The sequence below is a fragment of the Ochotona curzoniae genome, unplaced genomic scaffold, assembly GCF_017591425.1.
Source record: "Ochotona curzoniae isolate NIBS_2020 unplaced genomic scaffold, NIBS_Ocur_1.0 contig_883, whole genome shotgun sequence".
Classification (NCBI taxonomy): domain Eukaryota; kingdom Metazoa; phylum Chordata; class Mammalia; order Lagomorpha; family Ochotonidae; genus Ochotona; species Ochotona curzoniae.
In genome coordinates this window covers 17,248,988-17,269,669 of record NW_024466599.1, presented here as the reverse complement: position 1 = coordinate 17,269,669, position 20,682 = coordinate 17,248,988, and the positions used below count along the sequence as shown (strand labels likewise).

The 20,682-nt window shown below is 49.4% G+C and overlaps 1 protein-coding gene across 1 annotated transcript in view; it reads left to right on the top strand.

The window, feature by feature from the left end:
• DTNB (dystrobrevin beta) overlaps positions 1-20,682 on the top strand; it is a 220,691-nt gene that overhangs the window by 182,578 nt on the left and 17,431 nt on the right. Inside the window, exons 13-16 of the mRNA XM_040992931.1 lie at positions 5,475-5,560; positions 7,147-7,260; positions 11,168-11,264; positions 16,900-16,920. Coding sequence (XP_040848865.1) covers positions 5,475-5,560; positions 7,147-7,260; positions 11,168-11,264; positions 16,900-16,920 — 318 coding nt within the window. The remainder of the gene's footprint in view (positions 1-5,474; positions 5,561-7,146; positions 7,261-11,167; positions 11,265-16,899; positions 16,921-20,682) is intronic.

The following is a 20,682-nucleotide window of genomic DNA, read 5'->3' as shown; positions in this document are numbered from 1 at the left end:
CCTTGTGAGTAGCCATTGCAGCATTTGGTTGTCTGCAGTTCCTTCTAGTTCTGACCTGGCTGCTTGCTCGAACTGCACAGAAGAGGAGTATGTGAGTGCATTAAGTCACATTTTATCTGGAGTTGTAACCACCAACCTTTGTAGAGTGTTGTGCTGCCCCTTCTGTTGTAACTCTTAATCATTTCCATGCGATCTTCAGACAAGTGAAGGTATAGGAAGGTGAAATGACTCGGGTTTCCCAGCAAGTAGTGACACTAGGAATCCTAACCGATCTCTCTACTTCCATTTCCCTCGCACCACAGTGGGTTCCCTGCTTAGTGGTCACAACAGTGGTGTTTCCTTTATTCAGAAAGAGACATGGTTTCTATAGGGACATTTTCAGAGACAGTGTAGACGGACCACCTCCCCTCTCCCATTCTACATCCAGTTTCCCTTATTACCAACATGTTCATACCATAGGTTTGTTGACATTAATGAGCCAATATTAACACATAGTAAGCTCAAGATTATATTCAGATTTTCAGTGTTCCAAGTTTTGTGGGGTTTTCTTAAGATTTATGTTATTTGTTTCAAAGGTAGAGTTGCAAAGAGAGGGCAAAATAGGGAAATAGAAATGTCTTTCATCTGCTTGACCACTCCCCAAAAGGTCACAGCAGTTGGGGCTGAGCCAGGCAAAAGCCAGGTGCCAGGATCTTCAGCCAGGTCGCCCACATGGGTGTAAGGGCCCAAACACTGCACCATCCTCCACTGCTTTCCACAGGCACGTTAATAGGGAGCTGGATGGAAAGTGGAGCAGCAGTGCCCATATGGGATGCCAACATGGCAGGTAGAAGCCTTACCCGCAGTACCATAGCGCTGCTGCCAGGGTTCTCAGTTTCTGTCCAGGATACCACATCAGACGGGGTTGCCATCCCTCCTTGGGCCCTTGTTGGGTGACACAATTTCTGATTTTTGTAGTTTTTCATGATTTGGGCAGTTTTTGAGGAGCGCTGGTCAGGTGTGCTGTAGCTCACCCCTTAGCTGGATTTGTGGCGGTTGTCAGCACTTAGTGGTTTGGAGCAGGCAGAAGTGATGCGCCATTGTCCTCATGCCATGTCAAGGCACATCCTGTCCACAGGGCTCATCAGTTATTGACCAGCTGACTACTACTACTACTGGAATTGCCCTTGACTGGGGCAGTGGCTTTTGGATGCATACCTCTGGGTATGCTTTCCTCTTTGGAGCTAGAAGGTACTTGTCAAATGAAGGGTGCAGGTTTTAGCTCCCATGTCCTTAAAGGTTGGATATTTGCTTACATTGTTTTGAATTCTTCCCCACTTGTGATTCTGTCATTTATTTATGAAAACGTAGAGTGATCAGATTCCACATCGCCTGTGGAAAGCCCTGCAGTGGCTGCATACCACATTCTGCTGAAATGAAAACAGCTATCCATGGCATACTGCATAACTGGCCAGGGCTTCCTCTCTGGGTAAGCACCCCAGCCCAGCCCAGCCTGGTCCAGTGCCCCATCAGTGCCAGCCTGAGCTCCGCAGGGCTCTCTGCACCCGTCAGTGGCCTGGCTGAGCATTACAGGGCCTGTGCTTGGCCCTTGCCACTGCCCTGGACCCTCCTCCCTTCTTGGGTCTTGACTTGCTTGCTGGTCCCACCATATCTGAGAACACTGATGCACACCTCATTTACAGGCCACACTCTGCCGCACAGCCCTGTAGTTCTTCCACACATTGACCTCTGCTTTCTGAGCTCTGATATCTCTCCCAGTGTCCTGTAAACTCAGGATGGCAGGGAGTGTATTAGTCCCAACACCCACCCCCATTGCAGAAATAGTACCTGGCACATAGTAGGACCTCAGGAGCCATTTATTGAACAAATGGATGCATGCCGTTTTTATTTGGAAGGCAGAGCTACAGAGAGAGGAGAGACCTCTGTCTGCTGGTTCACTCCCCAAATGGCCGCAATGGCTTCACACCACCCCTCCTTAAAGGAACACTGAGGTGTTTAAGATAGGATTTTACGAAATCCTAAGTTTCTCTGCTATTGAGTGCACACTCGACTGTTTGAAATTGGGTTGGGCGAAGGGGACCATCACAGGTCGTGGTGCCCAGGTGTGGGAGTGCACTTCACAGGAGGCACCAGCTACTCCCAGAGTTGGAACTTAGCAGCCCCTCTTCATACCCGAGCGAAGGCATTTCTGGGAGCCAACATGGCTCTGTAAGGGATCCGATGAGCTTGGGCATCACTCGCCAGTCGCCCCATTGCTGTGGTAACCTCTTCTGCAAGAAATGCCTCTGCCTGGCAGGCGCCCTCCTGGTGCAGGACCACAGGGCTCATGTCTGTTAGGCCTTCCAGAGCCGCTTCTCTCATCGTGCTTTGCTCTGATCCCTCTCAAACAAAGAGCCATGAGTTCTGGGCTCCATTCTCCCTGAACTGCAGACCCATTCTTCATAGCCAGCCTTCTTCAGCCTCAAGCAGGCTTTGCTCCAAGGCTCAGCTTGGCCTCTCCCTGGACATAACAGCACCCAGCAGATTTCCTCAGCTGGCTGCTAGTCCAGGCTTCCCTCAAGGAAGAGAAGGCATCCTGCCCATCTGCTCTAAAATGGGGGCCTGATTGGTGTAGTGGCTGCCATGCTGCCTGGGGCACCCACGTCCTGCACGGAGGGCCTGAGCTTGGGTCCCAGTTCTGCCCTGAGTTTCAGGTCCCTGCCAGCGCCACACCCTGGGAGGCAGCACTGATGGCACAAATACCTATATCCTTGCCACCCACACAGGAGACCTGGGTGGAACTCTGGCTTTTGTCTGGCCTAGTCCTGGCCACTGGGGGCATTTGGAGGAGTTGACCAGTAGATGGAAGCTTTCTCTGTCAATTAGCCTGCTTTTCATATTATGACAAATATTTGGTAATTTAGTTTAAAAAAAAAAACAACTTCCCACCTTTGTTTTCTATGCCATTTCCTCTCATGGGGAGAACTACTTGTTGAATCTTCCAGCTCTAGACGGGAAACCAGCTTTCTGCTTTACAGCAGTAATATCTGAAGCAGAACTGAAAACATGCGGAGTGCAGCGTGGCTCTGCCCGAGAGCCTCTTCCAGTTAGCACAAGGAAGCATCAGCCGACCCTTCCCTGCTGTGTGCCGCGTGAACCAGCTCCCATCAGAGTCAGCAGATATGCAAATCACAACCACAGGATTTCTCCAGAGAAGACACCAAGAGAGCCAGTGAGCCCGTGGCTCTCTGTTAGTCATCAGGGAAATACAGATAGAACCACTGTGAGCTCTCACCTCCCACCCACAAGCACAATTATGGTCAGGAGACAAGAGACGGGCAGCACAAGACTTGACAAAAAAAAAAAAAAAAAGCTTGGCAAAAATATATAACCATCGGGCCCGGAGCAATAGTGTAGCAGTTAAGGTCCTTGCCTTGCACACGCTGGGATCCCATATGGGCACTGGTTCTCATCCTGGCGGCCCTGCTTCCCATCCAGCTCCCTGCTTGTGGCCCGGGAAACCAGTCAAGGACAGCCCAAGACTTTGGGACCCTGTACCCGGAGAAGTCTCCTCGCTTCGGATTGGCTCAGCTCCAGCCGTTGCGGCCACTTGGGGAGTGAACCATTGGATGGAAGATGTTCTTCTCTGTCTCTCCTCTTTGTATATCTGCCTTTCCAATAAAAAATAAATAAATCTTAAAAAAAAAAACATATAACCATCTACCTAAGTATTCATAGAATTACTCAGCATAGTAATCTAAATGTCTCTCAGTTGTTGAAAGGCTAAATAAAAATGGGTCCTCTAAATAGTGGAATAGTATTCTGCCATAAGGAAGAATGAAATACTGACATGCACGCTACAATGTGGATGAACCTTGAAAGCATTTTGCTGAGTGAAAGAGGCAAGACACAAAAGGTTACATAGAGGGAGCAACCATTGGCACACTGCAGGTAAAGCCACCGCCTGCGGTCCCAGCATCCCACGTGGGCACCACTTCCTATTCTGGCTACTCCACTTCTTGTCCAGTGCCTGGAAAAGGAAAGGCATCAGCAGATGGCCCAGCTACTTGGGCCCCTGAACTCAAGAAAGAAGTTCCTAACTTCAGCCTGACCCAGCCCTGGCTGTTATGGCCATCTGGAGAGTGAACCAGCAGATGGGAGATCTCCCTGTCTCTTCTATCTCTGCCTTTCAAATAAATAAATGAATATTTATTTTTCTTTGTTGTTGTCATTTTTTTATAAATGAATATTTAAAAAACAGGTCACTTGATGTCTGATTCCATTTGTGTGAAATTCCCAGAAGAGGACCCAGCACGATGGAGCAGTGGTTAAGGTCCTCGCCTTGCACACCCGGGATCCCATATGGGCGCCGGTTCTAATCCCGGCAGCCCCGCTTCCCTTCCAGCTCCCTGCCTGTGGCCCGGAAAAGCAGTCGAGGACAGCCCAAAGCTTTGAGACCCTGCACCCGCATGGGAGACCCAGAAGAAGCTCCTGGCTTTGGATCAGCATAACATCAGCCGTTGCGCTCACTTGGGAAGTGGATCATTGGATGGAAGATCTTCCTCTCTGTCTCTCCTCTCATATATCCGCCTTTCCAATAAAAATAAAATAAATCTTAAAAAAAAAAAAAGAAATTCCCAGAAGAAGCAAATTCATTAAGTAGAAAAAGAATATAGACAGTAGAATAGTGGGTGTGAGGACATGGGGAAGGGAGAAATGAGTGATTACTAATGGGCAAAGGATTCCTTTTGGGGCTCAGAATATTCTGGAATTAGCGGCAATAGTCTCATGATCTCATAAATACACTAAAAAACTGATTTGTAAATGTTAAAGCGTGAATTTTATGATATATCGATGATGTCTCAGTTTCTTGAGAAAAAAAAAAAAACATGGATGACCTTCACGCCCTACTAGAACAATGAAAACGGGAAAGTTACCAAGAGGTGTTGGCAAGGATGTGATGGCAGTAGGACCCTCATCTGTCCTGGCAGGAGTGTGGGATTGGAAAGCAGTTGAGCCATTCCTCAGAGATCGGCCCAGAGTCACCATAGAACGCACATGGCGCCCCCAGGTGTTTGCCAACATGTGTTGTACCTGAAAGTTCACAGCAGCCTGCTTTGTGACGGCCCTGAGCTGGACAACAGGACACTGCCCAGGCGCAGGGAGGGTGGAGCTGCTGTCTCAGCCTCAGAAACCTGGCTGTCTCTTGTGTGATTCCATTGAGATGAATTTCTAGACAAGACAAAAAACAGGCAGCAAATGGAGTGATGACCTGTGGTCAGGGCGGGGGGCAGCAGACAGGAAACCCCCACACAAAGGGGTCTGTGTGGTGAAGTCACTGAAGCAGCTGCCCTAACAACTGTGGGAACCCACCAAGACTCACCAGGCTGTACCTTACACACAGGTGGCTGTCTGTTTTTGAAATCTGGCTCATTATAGTGCCTTGGGTGGACATAGATCAAAACATCGCTCTCGCTCTCTCTCCCCCCCTGTAGACCCGTCCTCCTGCCGACCTGAGCTTCAACTTCGATGCCAACCAACAGCAACGACAGCTCATTGCAGAACTGGAAAACAAAAACAGGTATGAGCACATCCCGCAGGTACAAGCGGGGTGCCTTTCCTTGAGTGCTGTGTGGCTTTTGACCACTCAGCAGGAAGATCCCGCCCCCCGTGAGCAAAGGCCAGCCCACATCCGGGATGCGCCCTGTACATTCACTTGTGGCTGACCATGATCTGGGCACTCACAGCCACATGCACCTGCCCCTCTTAATCACTGCTTCCCCCAGGCCGCCCCCTGGCCCCTGGTTGCCCTCATGATTCTTCCACTGTCCTTTCTGGTGCCATTTTCATCTTGTCCTGACCCCTTTACCTCCAGGACTGTCTGCTGACTCCTAAAACAGTTTAAAAAAATAATAATAAAGTTCCCTTCAGGACTAGGGAGAGGAGCTTTCTCTGGTCCTTACTTAGTTCCAACTTTGGATCCCCACCCTCTCTTGCAATGACCATTAGGGTCACTCCAGAGGCCCCCTGCCCCTCCCCCCCCCAAAAAAATTAGAATACATCAACAGAGAACAACAAGGAAAGCTTAGAACCAGACAGGAAACGGTCAGCGTGGACTCACACATACCTTACTAGGTAGGACAAGGACACAAAGATTAGTTACTCCTCACTAAGGTATTGAGGATTTTTCTGCACACCCCTCCTAAAACTGTTCTGTACCTCAACTGTTGACATATGCCCTTTTAGAGTTATGAGTCAGTCGAGACTATCCTAAAATCTGCCAAGTCCAGCAAAATTATGCTTCAACACTATAAACTGCTAAATGCTAAAATGAAAATAAACACGAGACAGCTGAATAGTAATCTAAAGCCATTTTAAGGTGTATAGAAGCCGGTTGTATATAAACTAAAATTGAAATGTCAATGCAGTAGTCACACGATGCGGTTAAGAACTTGCATTTCTAACATATTGGTTACTCATACCATGTCAAACTAATTCCATAATGTTGTAAATTGTTGTTGATGTTATGTTGTGGCTTTTAATTGATCGGGATGATATTCTGCCAGCTCTACCTTCAGACCAGAGATGGTCTCCCCAAGAAATCATTGAATTTATCTGGACAATAAGATTCTGGACTCTATGCTTGGTATATGCTTGCAATGAAAGAATCTTGACTGAATTTGAACTGTAATACTGCAACAAGGTGGAGGAATCCACCATGGGGAGAGATCACAGGGAGGGGTTGGGGGAATCCCAGAGCCTATGAAACTGTGTCACATAATGCAATGTAATTAATTTTTTTTTAAAAAAAAAGGCTCCTTAAGGATTGGAGGGTAGACAACATGACACAAACTGCCAGTCAGAGAAGGAACCTGGACCAAATGGGCCAAGCCCTGGCTAGCTGGTGGCCACAGGGTCAGGAGGTGGTGGTGGGAGGGAAGACCCCAAAAAGTCAGCCTGGGAGACGAGCACCAGGGTTCGTTTTCCTCTGGGGAGACTTCAAGTTCTGGAACCCTCCCTTTGACTTTTCTTACCACAAGGGACTGTTGAGGGACCTGGTCTGCAACCCCAGCTTAGGAAAGCTCCTTCCTCACATGCTGGCGATTGGAAAGGACAGGACAGGGAGCGGAGGCTACCAGCCCTTGTCTTACCCAAACCTGTACACAGGGAGATCCTGCAGGAGATCCAGCGCCTGCGCCTGGAGCATGAGCAGGCCTCCCAGCCGACACCCGAGAAGGCCCAGCAGAACCCCACCCTGCTGGCTGAGCTGCGGCTGCTGAGGTGAGTGGGGACTCCGCGGGGCCAGGCCATGTTGCAGCGGGGATTCCCCCTCCCACGCCCCCACAACTGCCAGCTGTCCCCAGGGGTGGAGACACTGAGGGCACAGGCTCAGAGAGGAAGTGGAGTATCCCATGTAGGTAGGCTGGTCCAGTAGTAGGATCTGATGTCCCACCTGTCTCCAAAAGACATGCACACATCTCCTGTTGAGAAGGGGCGATGGAAACCAAGTTCAGTGTCTCACCAGGTCTCCAGATTTACAAATCGGGTTCTTTCTGCCCAGTTTGTGGCATCTGGTAGTCCGCAGCTGTTTGTAATGTGCTAGCATCTGGGATTGTTTACAGCCAAAGCCACCTTTTCTTTCTTTAATTATCTCAGCTTAGAGTCACTTAGTCTCTACCATGATTCGTTTTCCTATAAAATAAAGATAATTGTCTTTCCATAGATACTCCACTGTTTAAGCAAAGTCAAAAAGAGTTTAAACTGTGTAGGTGAGAATCATTAGAGATCCCCCGATTCGGTTCCTCTTTGGTTTGTGTGTTAGTTGGGCTGAGATTCTGGTTGTTCTCTGGTTCACGATCACCAGTTGAGGGATCAGCGGGGCTGTTAGAGCAGTTGGGAAAACCCAAGCTGCTGACTGGCACAGAGGGTAACCTGAGGCCGCCAGTATTCGACACCCCAGCTCTCTTTTCCCCTTCTAAGCATAGGCACAAGGGGCTCTCCACATCTGCAGAAGCAGAACATGGCCATCTGGGAGAATATGTGTCATCGAAACTGGGCTAGTTGGAAGTGCTCAGAGAAGCTGGGAGGACCCAAATATGGAATCAGGGGACAGGCCAAGGCCAGGGACATCCCCAAAAGGCAACAAGAAGCAGGGATTAAATCTAAACCCAGGGCCATCTGGAGCTTGAGAAGTCAGTGTTGAGTCTCCAACACAGTGCTTGTGATCACTGAAGGAAGGGGGACGTTTAATGCATGTTGATGCATATGGACAAGCATATTGACTGATACTGTGTACAGAAACCAACACCAGGTGAATTCAACATGAAGACAAAGCTTGAAAACAAAAAGTCTTGGGGAAGGAACAAGGAGAATTTCCTTAGGATTTTAGAATAGAAAGTCATTTTTCCAAATTATCAACTATGAAAAAAGTAGGTAAATTCATCTACATTAAGAATGTCTGCATGTTGGGCCTGGCACAGTAGCATAGCAACTAAAGTCCTTGCCTTGAACGTGCCCAGATCCCAAATGGGCACTGGTTCTAATCCAGGTGGCCCCACTTCCCATCCAGCTCCTTGCTTGTGGCCTGGGAAAACAGTTAATGATGGCCCAAAGCCTTGGGAGCCTGCACCCATGTGGGAGACCCGGAAGAAGTCCCTGGCCCCTGGTTTTGTAGTTTGAGCTCCAACCGTTACAACCACTTGGGAAGTAAACCATCGGATAGAAGATCTTCCTCTCTGTCTCTCCTCCTCTCTGCATATCTGCTTTTCCAATAAAAAGAAATAACTCTTTAAAAAAAGTCAAGTTTGTGTGTCAAGGGACACATGAAGAGGTGATGTTTGTTGCCACTTGGGATGTGCATGTCTTGTATAACCAAAGTGCCAGTTTCGGTCGTTGCCCCTCTACTTCCAGCCCAGCTTCCTGCTGCCTTCCTGGGAGGCAGCAGGTCATGGCTCGGTGCTTAGGTCCCTGCCACCCATGGGGGAGACTCCGCTGGGATGGGTGGGGTCTTGTTTCAAACTCCTCATCTGAGGAATAAGCCGGCAAATGGAAACTCTCTCTTCCTCCCTCTCTCTCTGTCTCCATCTCCTTCTGTCGCTCTTCCTGACAGTAAAATTTTTTAAATGTTATTTTTAAATGAGTAATTTCAAAGAATAATAATGAATATAAATCTTAACCACCAGAATTGTCTTTTCCCTTCCATTACTATTTGTGGTGGTATGTTTGTTAGAATAATATATGTAACGGGTGTATGGGACACGAAGCAAAATCATAAAGTGAACAGCTATAAACTCACTTCCTCTCAGAAGTCACACCACTTAACCTACATCACCCCAACAGCCCCTGTCGTCTCCACCCCCTTGCCTCCACCTTCCCTGCAAGTGAGCCTGTAGTCAGAATTTGGCTTGTCCTTGCTTTGTTTTTCTTATGCACTGTTGTCACCTATATGTGTACTCCTACATAACACAATGTTTAAGGTGGTTTGTTTTTTTAGCTTAATGGAAATACTTGCAGCCTTCTCAAACTATCCCTGCCTTCCCTGTTACTCGTAGGGTCCTGCCATGTTGTCGTCTGTGACTGCAGTCACTCGTTTCCACCCTGTTTGGAGTTGGCAACGCACAGCACTGAGAATAAAGATTTCACCCAAGCTCAGGAGTACAGGGAGAGAAGGGCTGCTACAAAAATTGCATGAATCAAATCAAAGCATTTTTGCAAAGCGTTTTTACCTGTTAGCTTCACATTAGCAGAAGAAGGTAGACAAAACAGGTAACAGCATTACCATTTCTATGGCAGCAAGATCAGCTCTCTGTTGGGATGTGCTGGGGTAAGCCACTGTTTGCTTTAGTGACACTCTTCCTGGTCAAGGTGCCAGTTTGAGTTGTTGGGCCCCTTAACACCCATATAGAAAACCAAGGTGAAATTCCAGGCTCCTGGCATTGACCTGAGAGCCATTTGGAGAATGGCCAAATGGAAGATTTCTCTGTCCCACTCTCTCAGCCTCTCTCTGCCCCTCTGCCTGTCAAATAATTTGATGTAAAAAAAGAAATTAATGGGCCTGGCGCAGTAGCCTAGCAGCTAAAGCCCTTGCCGTGCATCGCTGGGATCCCACATGGGTACCAGTTCTAATAAAAATAAATCATCTTGTAAGGTTTTATTTTTTATTGGAAAAGCGGATATACAGAGAGAAGGAGAGACAGAGAAGATCTTCTGTCCAATGGTTCACTCCCCAGGTGACCGCAACAGCCGGAGCTGAGACAGTCCGAAGCCAGGAGCCTTCTGGGTCTCCCACACGGGTGCAGGGTCCCAAGGCTTTGGGCCGTCCTCGACTGCTTTCCCAGGCTACAAGGAGGGAGCTGGATGGGAAGTGGGGCCACCAGGATTTGAACCCTCCCCTGTATGGTATCCTGGCGTGTACAAGGCAAGGACTTTAGTTGCTAGGTTACCGCAGGCCCAAACATAAATAAATCTTTAAAAAAAAAAAAAAACAGGAATTTTTTTATGACTTTTTGAAAATTTTTTTATTGGAAAGGGAGATATACAGAGAGAAGGAGATTACAGAAAGATCTTCCATCTTGGATTCACTCCTCCAGTGCCTACAACGGCTGGAATTGAACCAATCTGAAGCCAGGAGCCAGGAGCTTCTTCCAGGTCTCTGACTGGGTGCAGGGTTCCAAGGCTTTCAGCCATCCTCAACTGCTTTCCTAGCCATAGGCAGGTAGCTGAAAGGGAAGTAGAGCAGCTGGGATATGAACTGGTATGCATATGGGATCCCAGCAGATGCAAGGCAAGGATTTAGCCACTCACATATCATGTTTGGTCTCAAATCAGCTTATTTATTATGAGAGATCTTCCATCTGCTAATTCACTCCCCCCATGGCTGCATCGGCCAGCACTGGCTGAAGCCAGCAGCTTGATACAAGTCTCGTACTTGGGTACAGGGACCCAAACACTTGGATCATCTTCTACTGTTTTTCCCAAGCCATTGGCGGAGAGCCAGATTAGAGACGGAGCCTGGTGCCCCTGTGGGGATGCTGGCGTTGCAGGTGTCAGCTTTGCTACACTAGAACGCCAGCCTCTAAAAGAATTGTTCAAGTTAGAAAACCTGTCACCCAGTGGTGGGCCCTCCTAGAAGGGTCCCGTCCCTTTCCTTTCCAAGTTGCATATCTGACAGACTTTTCCTCATGGACAGGCAGAGGAAAGACGAGCTGGAGCAGAGGATGTCGGCGCTGCAGGAGAGCCGGCGGGAGCTGATGGTGCAGCTGGAGGGGCTGATGAAACTGCTGAAGGTAAAGGCCCGGGGCCCTGGCCACCCCTCTCCTGCCCCCTAGCACAGCCGCAACCTCTCCCTGTTAGGACCAGGTGAGGCTCAGGACTCCATGTCACTTCCCAGAGCCAGTTTCCAGCTCCTTCTCATGTCTAACCTAATGACAGAAAACACTGAAATTAATGGAAAGCCTGATGATAAACATTAATGAGTACAAACAGATAATCCTTGAGCTTGATGGGGGAAAAAAATGACTTTATTAGTGATGTAGAAATGAATATTTCTCAACTACTTAAAGTTTCTTGTAAGATAGTTCTCAAGTATTCAGCCTAAATACTTGAGAAGTGACAGGTGCAGAAGCCGACTGTATTGGGTTCTCCCGAGAAGGAGAGCCGGTGGAACTTGCTTGGATACACAGGTGAGAGGTGGGATTATCACAGACATTTGCTCACCATGTTTCAGAATCAGAGAAGCCCTCACAATCTGCAGTGGACTGGCTGGTGGTCCCAGAGGGCTGGTGGGGGGTTCTGAACACCTTGGAATCTAAGGAGCTAAGCTGAAGGCCCAAGGGCAGGAGGGAACGATGATGCGCCCTGCCATTGCCTTTTGTCCACCCGCCCACGTCGGTGAGACCTTGCGTGCTCAGTCGTATGCTCAGCTCCATTTTCATTATGTTTGTCTTTCCCTGGGTGTTCCAGAATCCAGAACTAGATGTCCAGTTGCTGCCTAGAAGGGACCGTAACACAAACCAACCTGGTCATGCCAATTCTAATCAGCCACTTTGTTGTCGCAGGAGTTAAACAGCCCTTAAGCTCAAGGTGTTGTGTACTGGGGGCCTGATAAATCCAGAGTAATTCAAGTTTTACTCATTTATGTTGTAAAGTACGCCACAGCCCATGGACCCCAGAACAGAGAAAGGTACGCTCAGCATCCGAATGTCTTCCCCTGGGTGCTGAGCAGACACACTCACCCGGCTGTGCAGAGACAATGCCAGGGTGCTCCCCCACGCTCTTAGCTCCTGAGGTCCCACCCATCAGTGCTTTGAGCTCTTGGGGTCTCCTGACATGGCACAGAGTTCACTGAGTGAGGCGTTCACATGACCAGGGCTGGAGGGAGGTCACTGAAGATATCGAAGCAGCAGGGAAGGAAAACAGGCAAGGCAGGTGAGGAAGGAGGAACGCTGACAGATGTCAGATCAGCACGGTCCTAGGGGACTGGGTCTCTCCAGCACTGAGAGGCTTTCCTCCAAGCTCCTCTGCTTCCATACCTGTCCCTCCACACAGAAGCCAACAGGTGTTTGTTAGCAATGGAGACCCGTGTTTGTGCCTTCAAACTTCTGGAACTTCTTTGAGTCTTGAGCTGAGTCTTGGGTCCCTGGTTGCTTTGCAGACATGTCAACCCTGTTAGCCAGGCTTCTCAGAAATCCCCTGGGTCTAAACTGGTCTGATGTATAGAAAACCACATGCATGCAAGCTGGCCACATGCATCTGAATGGAAGAAAGCAACCCAGCCACCCCAGCATGTAGCAGAGTTGTGCTTAAACACACATGAAGACATTTGAGAAAGTTCATGGGAAAGTGGAATTGAAGGATCAGTTTACTCCAGCATGCAAAAAAAATTTATAATTGTAATTTAAAACAACAAATAATGATTAAAATTATTGATGTTGAAATGCATGCATAGTGTTTCTCAAAGTTACGTGTTTCCCATGAACCCTCTGGGGAGTTCCAAAGGTACATAGCTTATGTAACTGTTGGAGCTGTGTGCTATCATGGAACGGTGCACCTGCAGAACAGGTGGTCACGGGAGGATCTGCTCACATCTTCCTGTGTGAAACCTCTCAGAAAACGCTGTCAAACATGACCCACACCTAGAAGGCCAGGTGCCCCCGTGTGGTTACCTAAAAGCCAAATGGAGGGGCTAACGGAGTGCATCCCCTCTGGGTAACCAGTACCCTTCCCTTCCCCTGGATCACCCTTTGTGTTGCCTGGAGCTGCCAGCTGAGAGCCTCACACATCCTCCAGTGACCTGTGGTCCCCGCCCTGCCAGCACCCATGAGCTAGGCAGAGACGCCCAAAGCCATGAGGCAGCAGGCCAGGCTACTGCTTCAGGTGCCTGCATCCCATATCAGCACTGGGTCTTGGCTACTCTGCTAACATACCTAAAAGAAAACAGTGGGTGGTAATGAGTGTTTGAGTTCTTGCCGTCCACATAGGAGGAGATCAGGAGTTTCTGACTGCTGGCTTTGGCCAGGCCTGATCCTGGCTGTGGCGTTCTTTTGGGTAGATAGAAAAATCTGTCTCTCTTTCAAATGAACATCTGGGGAAAAAAAAAAAAACAGCAAAGCAGAATGAGTTAATACTACAACTCCAATCCCAAAGTTTGTTTCTTTCTTTCTCTTTCCAACTATTACCTTACAATGTTTAAAGACTGATTTATTTTTATTAGGAATACAGATTTACATAGAGAAGGGGATGCAGAGAGAAAAATCTTCCATCCACTGGTTCACTCCTCAAGTGGCCACAACGTCTAGAGCTTGAGCTGATCCAAAGCCAGGAGCCAGGAGCTTTTTCTAGGTCTCCCATGCAGGTGCAGGGTCCCAAGGCTTTAGGCTGTCCTCGACTGCTTTCCTAGGCCACAAGCAGGGAGCTGGAAGGGAAATGGAGCATCCAGGACATGAATCACTGCTCATATGGGATCCCAGCACAGGCAAGACGAGGATTTAGCCACTAGGCTATTGCACCCGGCCCTCTAAATTATTAAAAAAAAAAAAAAGAAAAAACTATTTGGAGCCACTGTTGTGGTACAGCTGATTAAGCTAATGCCTGTGGCACTAGCATCTTATATAGATGTTTCTTTGGATTCAAGCTGTTCCACTCTGGATCCAACTCCCTGCAGCAGAAGATGGCTCAAGTATCCAGGCCCTTGCACCCTTGTGGGAGACCCAGTTGGAGCTGCAGGCTCATAGCTTTTGCCTGGCCATCTTCTACTGCTTTCCCAGGTGTGTTAACTGGGAAATTATATCTGAAATGGTGACTGCTTTGCAGGTGGTGGCCTAACCAACTGTACCACTGGCCTGTCCTCTCAGCAAAAGGCTTACCCTTGTTGAGAACATGGCAGGATTAAAGAGTAACAGCTGTTTATTTAACAAAGTAAGTGGAAGATGTCCCACTGGGTATCTGGTGAAGGGAGATGAATAGACTGACCACTGTTCCCAAGGCGGGTCCGGGATCTTCTCTGGTGTAAGGGTGGGATGCATGTCTTTCCTTGCGTCTTCCCCCAGATGAGTGAGTGAGTGTAGCTAGGTAACCCCCACCCCACCCCATCTCAAACATCTGGCTCACCTGGGAGAGAGGGAGTGGCTGTTGGTTTTTCAGGCTCTAATTCATACCCCTGATGTCTTTTTCTCGCATTTTCTGTTTGTCCCACATTTGCATCTACTGTCGTGGCGTTAGCATGAATGTCCTATCAGTAACCACGACAGCCATGCCCTTCCTTGGGCCTATTCAGCTGACTACTCCCCCCACCCTCCTGCCCGGGGTAGGGAAGCTCAGAGGTTTCTAGGTGACAGAAGTTGTTCTAGTTTTGACCTTACGATTGAAGTGTTGTGACCCCACTAAATCTTGTTGGCCAGGCCCAATGTCCTCGGACAGTGTTTGTTGATTGCAGGTGATTGACTGATAGCCCCAGGTGGCACGCCTTTGGCCTGACCCCTATATTGACAGAGTCTTAGAGGCTGCATGGTTGTGGGGGGAGGGGGGAATTGTTGGTGAGTTCACATGGCACCAGTCCAAGGTACCCTTTACCCTGCCAAGCCCTGAGAGCACAGCCCTGCCCTGTCTGCCAGCCCCATCTCAAGCTGACACATGTGGCCATTGCACATACGGTGACTCTGGCTCTTCACCAGACACGCATGCGGGAAGCTCTGCCCTCTGCAGCTCCCCATTCTGCTGAGCCAGGGCCGGGGAGGTCCATGCCAGTGCAGCAGTGGCTCAGGGACAGTCCCAAGAAATCCCTCACTCGTCTTCTGACCTCAGAAAGCAGCTGTAGCCCAGCAGCACAGCCCCCGTCCCTCCCCTGCCATCTCCGTTTCCGTTCCGAAATTCTGCGCCAGCAATTGAAACACGTTCTTTTCGGTTGTCCGGTGGTTCTGCTGTAGCTGCTAGCTCTGCCAAGTGCATGTGAGACAGACAGGTGTCGCACCCCCTCTAGGGAAGTACAGCCCCAGGAAAAGATGTCGCTCCTCAAGCCCCAACCCCTTTCACCCAAAGCCAAGGCGGAAAGTGTCCCTTCTCCAGAAATGTCAGGCACCCCACCAGGGCCTGTGGGAGTTTGGGGCTGGTTGAGCAACTGACAGCTGGCATTGGCTATGGAGAGTCCTTTTCCGGGCTGAACTGAAGTCTTCTCACACAATTTTTTAGTCCACACCTCTCCCTGGCAGGAATCAAAACCAACTTCTCCCTACGTTGTTACTTATACTCTCCTTTTTGTAATTTCTTTGTCTCGCTGAGATCTTCCTTGCCATCGCATTGGGTCAGGAGCATCGGTCCACTCCAGACCTCCTAGACACACAGCCGGTATAGACTGCCTGTGTGGGTACTTCTGATTTAGATAGACCTTTGCAGTCACTGTAGATTAACATACCAGGGCGAAGAGCAGGCCCCGACTACATCTACCCCTGGTAAGGCATAGAAAGAGGAAGTGAGGAGACCCATGTTAAACAGGGGGATGGAGGGCTGATTGGAGAGAAATCCGAAAGTGTGCATCCCGTGTCCTGGGTCCATTTGGCCAGCTAGTGATTAGCAGGCACCTGCTGAGCATATTGTGCCATTACTACCACGTATCTTGGAAACACTCTGGATCTTGATTTCCTATTCCTGTGCACAAGAAATTGTGCGTAAGCTCACGGAACCGTGAGGTTGAGAAACTTGTTTTTGGGAAAGCTTTCCAGCGTCCCGAAGCAGTTTCCAGGTTCCCAGAGAAGGGGGTATGCGCAACAGTCCCAGAAACAGCTATCGAGCAGCAGTGGAGGAGTGGGGCTCCCACACATTCAGCACTAGGAAGGGGCCCCTGCAGTCAGGAGGAGTTGCTGGGTGGGAACTCATAATGAGCAAGAGAGCAAGCTGAAAGCTGCACCCAGTTCAGTAGAGGCCCCTGGTGTGGCACGGAATCCACACCTCTAACAACTTCCCTGGTGCTGTTGCTGCTGCCTGCTGCTACAGGTATGTGCATCCCACCTGGACAACCGCTGTCCAGGTAACTGTATCTCGGCACAGGTGGATGTTGCTGCACAGCAACAGTGCTGAGGACTTTTGATTTGCTCATGAACTTCCTCTTTCAGTTGACCCTAAATAGCTACGTGAACTTCTGCAGGTCAAGCTCCTTGGGCCTCTCTAACCTATAAATAAGGAAGCTGCGCTAGATGGTTTCTGAGGTTCTCTCTTCCCAACTCTCAAAGTGAGCATCAAGTTGAATAGGCAGGGCAGAGAAGCCAACCCTGGCTGTGTTCGGCCGACACTCATGTGATGGATGAGTCCTGGTTCGCTTGCCTTCTGCCTCCGTCACTTCCCAGTGTTTGTGGCAATGAGCATTAATTCTTCTGTTTTTTTTTTTTCTTTTTCTCCTCTCCACCTTTTTTCATTTTCAACCACCTCTAGGAGGAAGAGCAAAAGCAGGCAGTAAGTGAACTTCAGAATTTTCGGCCAGAGCCCTGCACCTTTGCATGTTTTCCTGGTCCTCCTATAAATGTCAGAGCTTGTCCCCTCTCCTCCCTGCTCACCATCTCAAGGAATGGGCCGTGCACGAGACCCTCAGGAGCCGTGAAGGCCCTGAGAGTGGCGGTCATGTTTACCTAGGGAGCATGTTCTTGAAACCAGAGCTTGTTGGATTTTTTTTTTTTTTGAGTGCACATCTGTTGTGTTCATTTAACTATGCATGATCGGCCAGGCTCCCACCACATCTTCCGGTTCTTTTGTTGTCTGCTGTTCTGTGTCCTCGGTGACGTTAGCTGCTTGAAGCAACTTCCAGGATTCCGGGTGGGGGTGGGGAGTGCCCTGAGGCTTGGGACTCCCTTGTAAATGACTGTGCATGGACACAGATGATTCCTTGGATGACCTCCGATGCCCCATGTCCTTGAACCACTTCTGGATGCCCCGGCTCTGTGGCCTCTTGACACAGGTACTGATGACAGCAGAGACCCGGGATGCTGCCAGTGCCTGCCGGCTCCGAAGGGGGCTCAGGTGGCCCCAAGCTGCATGGCTGTTGCATGGTGTTTAGGAGAAGGTTTGTGTTTGTTTTTATGCTTCCTGAAAGCCACACAAGGAAATCCACTGACAGCCGATCCACAGTTGTAACACCATTTGTTTATATAACACAGTAAGCTTTGCAGAGCATACATAAATAAGCTAAAGCTGATTTTTACTTTACCTTGAGGCTTTTTGGTTTTTTCATGACAGAAGTATAGAATGTTGAATTCAAAAGCATTAACCCTTTTTTCCTAAAAACACATATGTATTTGTGTTATAGATTAAGATTAGGGGACACGCTAAGCTACAGCATCTCAGGCAGGGGCCGGGACAGGCGAGGGGCTGTGCCAAACTGAGTCAGAGCAACCACTGGCATGTGCATGATCTGTGGCTGGGAACTGGCCCAGTTGGGGAGCTAAGGGGATGCCCTAGCTGAGTTGAGGTTCCCACCAAGGAGCGCAGGGGCTGGAATGGGGGCTGCATTCTGATCTGGATATGGCTGTAGTCTCCCTTGGCACAAATGTGGACTGGGACTAGACGCGCCAAGCCTGGCTAGACTCCAACACCATCTGGTGCTCTGAAGGACAAGGGAAGATGTAGGCTAGGTCTCAGCCCCTACCGAGCCATGTGTGAGCTGTGTGGGGATACGGACGAACCTTGGCTGGGCTGAAACATCCAACAGTAAGAACCAGATTGAGTTGAAGGCCAGTCAGGAAAGGCCACTGTTCCTACTAGGACAGAAGGTAAACTGAGTGGTGCTGACTCATGGACCCACTGGTATGCACAAAATCTGGCATTGGGAGGGGTTCTGATGGAGGAGCCAGGCTGAATCAGTTCACATCACCCACTGACAAATCAGAGCACCGGAACAGAGTGTGGGTCAAGCCAGGTTCAGTCGTGACAAAAACCAGTGCACATTACGGAATGCCAAGGTGAGGTGACCCATACCAGATGTGGCCGCAGCGCCCAACAGCATACGTGAGAACCAGGGAGGGAGGGGGCGGAGCTGGCAGGAGGAATGTGGAGGGCTCCCCTGTTGGACAGCCACTCCCACTGGGGAGCATGGGTTGGGATGGAGGCAGACCAGGCCAGGCAGGGTTACAAAACCCTTGGGCCTCATGTAAACTAGATCAGGGAGAAGCTAGGTTGGGCTGACTGTTCGAATTGGTACAAGCAGAAATTGGAGTGGGTGAGGGATGGTTGGGCTTTGCCATGGTGTCAGTTGGCAGGGGCTGGCACTAGAGGCTAAATCTGTCAAGTTGAATTCCAGAACCACCTGGAGAGGGCATTATCTGGGACTGGGAGTGGCCTAGAAGGGAAATAGTGGGCTGTTTTGGGTTACCACTCCCACTGGAGAGCATGAAAACCAGGACAGGGGAAGGGGTAGCAAGACAGAAAGGAACCCAACAGCATGTGTGTGAGCTAGATAGTTGAGCTGGTTAGGTTAAACTAGGCTTCAATGCCCATTGACATATATGAGAGCTGAATGGAATGTGGGACAGACTGAGCAAGTCTGCTGCACATACTGGCAAGCATGGGAACCAGGGCAGGGGGCAGGCCTGGTGGGGGTTATTGTGGGTCGTTCCAACTAGGCTGCAGCTCCCACTGGTTTATGTGAGGGCCGAGTGTATGCTGGGTAGAATCAGGCTGGACTTCAATACCCATTGGTTCCAGTGAAGACAGGGCTGGAAACAGAACTGACCCAGCAATTGCAACCACCAGCTGATTGGGGCAGTGGACTGTACTGGGTCCTGTACTTGCCAAGTACACACAAGAATCTGGTCTGGGGACACCTCAGACAAAGTTTCTTTGGGAATCTCCCCAATCAAACTGCCAGACTCAGAACCCTAACCATGAAAAGTCAGAGGACAGAACAAATCAACTACCCCTGCCATATGTTGGCAGTGAAAGACAGGGCAAATGGAGACTCTAAAATGGACTGTGTCAATCATTGGATTCTTTAGCGACCTCCTCGTGCCTGGAATGGTGAGACTGGCAGCAATTCAGAACTGTTGAACTGTCCAAACCACTTGAGCAGGACCCTCGGAGCATGCCCCACATCAGGGGCCTGGGATGTTTGGGAGACTGTGTGGGGCTTCTCCCTTTATCTCCCCCTTTACCCCAGATACAGGAAGAAAATGATGAGGAAATAATAGTCTTACCAATTTTCCTGTAGCCCCTGAACCTTTGTGCCCTAATTTACTATGTAAAGATGATCAAAAATTTAAAAATAGCTGAAAAAAAGGTGAGGGGACAGTGTTGGGCCTAGGTGGTTTGATGTGCCACGGTAGAACACCTGGACTCAAATCTGGCTCTAGCTCCCAATTCCAGCTGCCTGCTACCATAGATCCTGAGGAGGCAGCTCTGATGGCTGAGGTGCCAGGGCACCTGCCGTTCATCCGGGAGACCTGCACTGGGCTCTCAGCTCCTGACTTCAGCCCAAGGTTTTTTTTGTTTTGTTTTTTTTTAAAGATTCATTTATTTTTATTACAAAATCAGATATACCGAGAGGAGGAAAGACAGTGAGAAAGATCTTCCGTCCGATGATTCACTCCCCAAGTGAGCGTAACGGCCGATGCTATGCCAATCCAAAGCCAGGATCCAGGAACTTCTTCCAGGTCTCCCACACAGGTGCAGGGTTCTAAGGCTTTGGGCCGTCCTCAACTGCTTTCCCAGGCCACAAGCAGGGAGCTGGATGGGAAGTAGAGCTGTCGGGATTAGAACCGGCGCCCATATGGGATCCTGGCACGTTCAAGGCGAGGACTTTAGCCGCTAGGCCATGCTGCCAGGCCCCAGCCCAAGGTTTTGACCCGTGAGACCATTTGGGTCTCTTTGTCTGCGTCTGCTTCTCAAAATAAAACAAACAGAAAAGAATACAAAACACTGTATTTCCAAGTTAGGGAAGCAGTGGAGCTCCAGAGTAAAGGAGAGAGAACAGGAAGATTGGTGGTAAAAGGAGAGACAAGAGAGGGGTCAAGGAGTGGACTATCAGCAAGAGGCTGAGAAGGCAGCAGCAGCGTAGGGTGTTAGGGTGTGCTGACAAGAGTTGATTTGACTTGGCCTTTGTCCCGTCTGAGTTGTAGTTGGTGAGATCCTCCCTAAATATGAGTCAGAAGCAGACTTCTAGAAATCCAGGAGTTTTTATTCACCAACTGGCACCAACCAGTGGACTGTCCCATACCAGTGCAAGTGGAA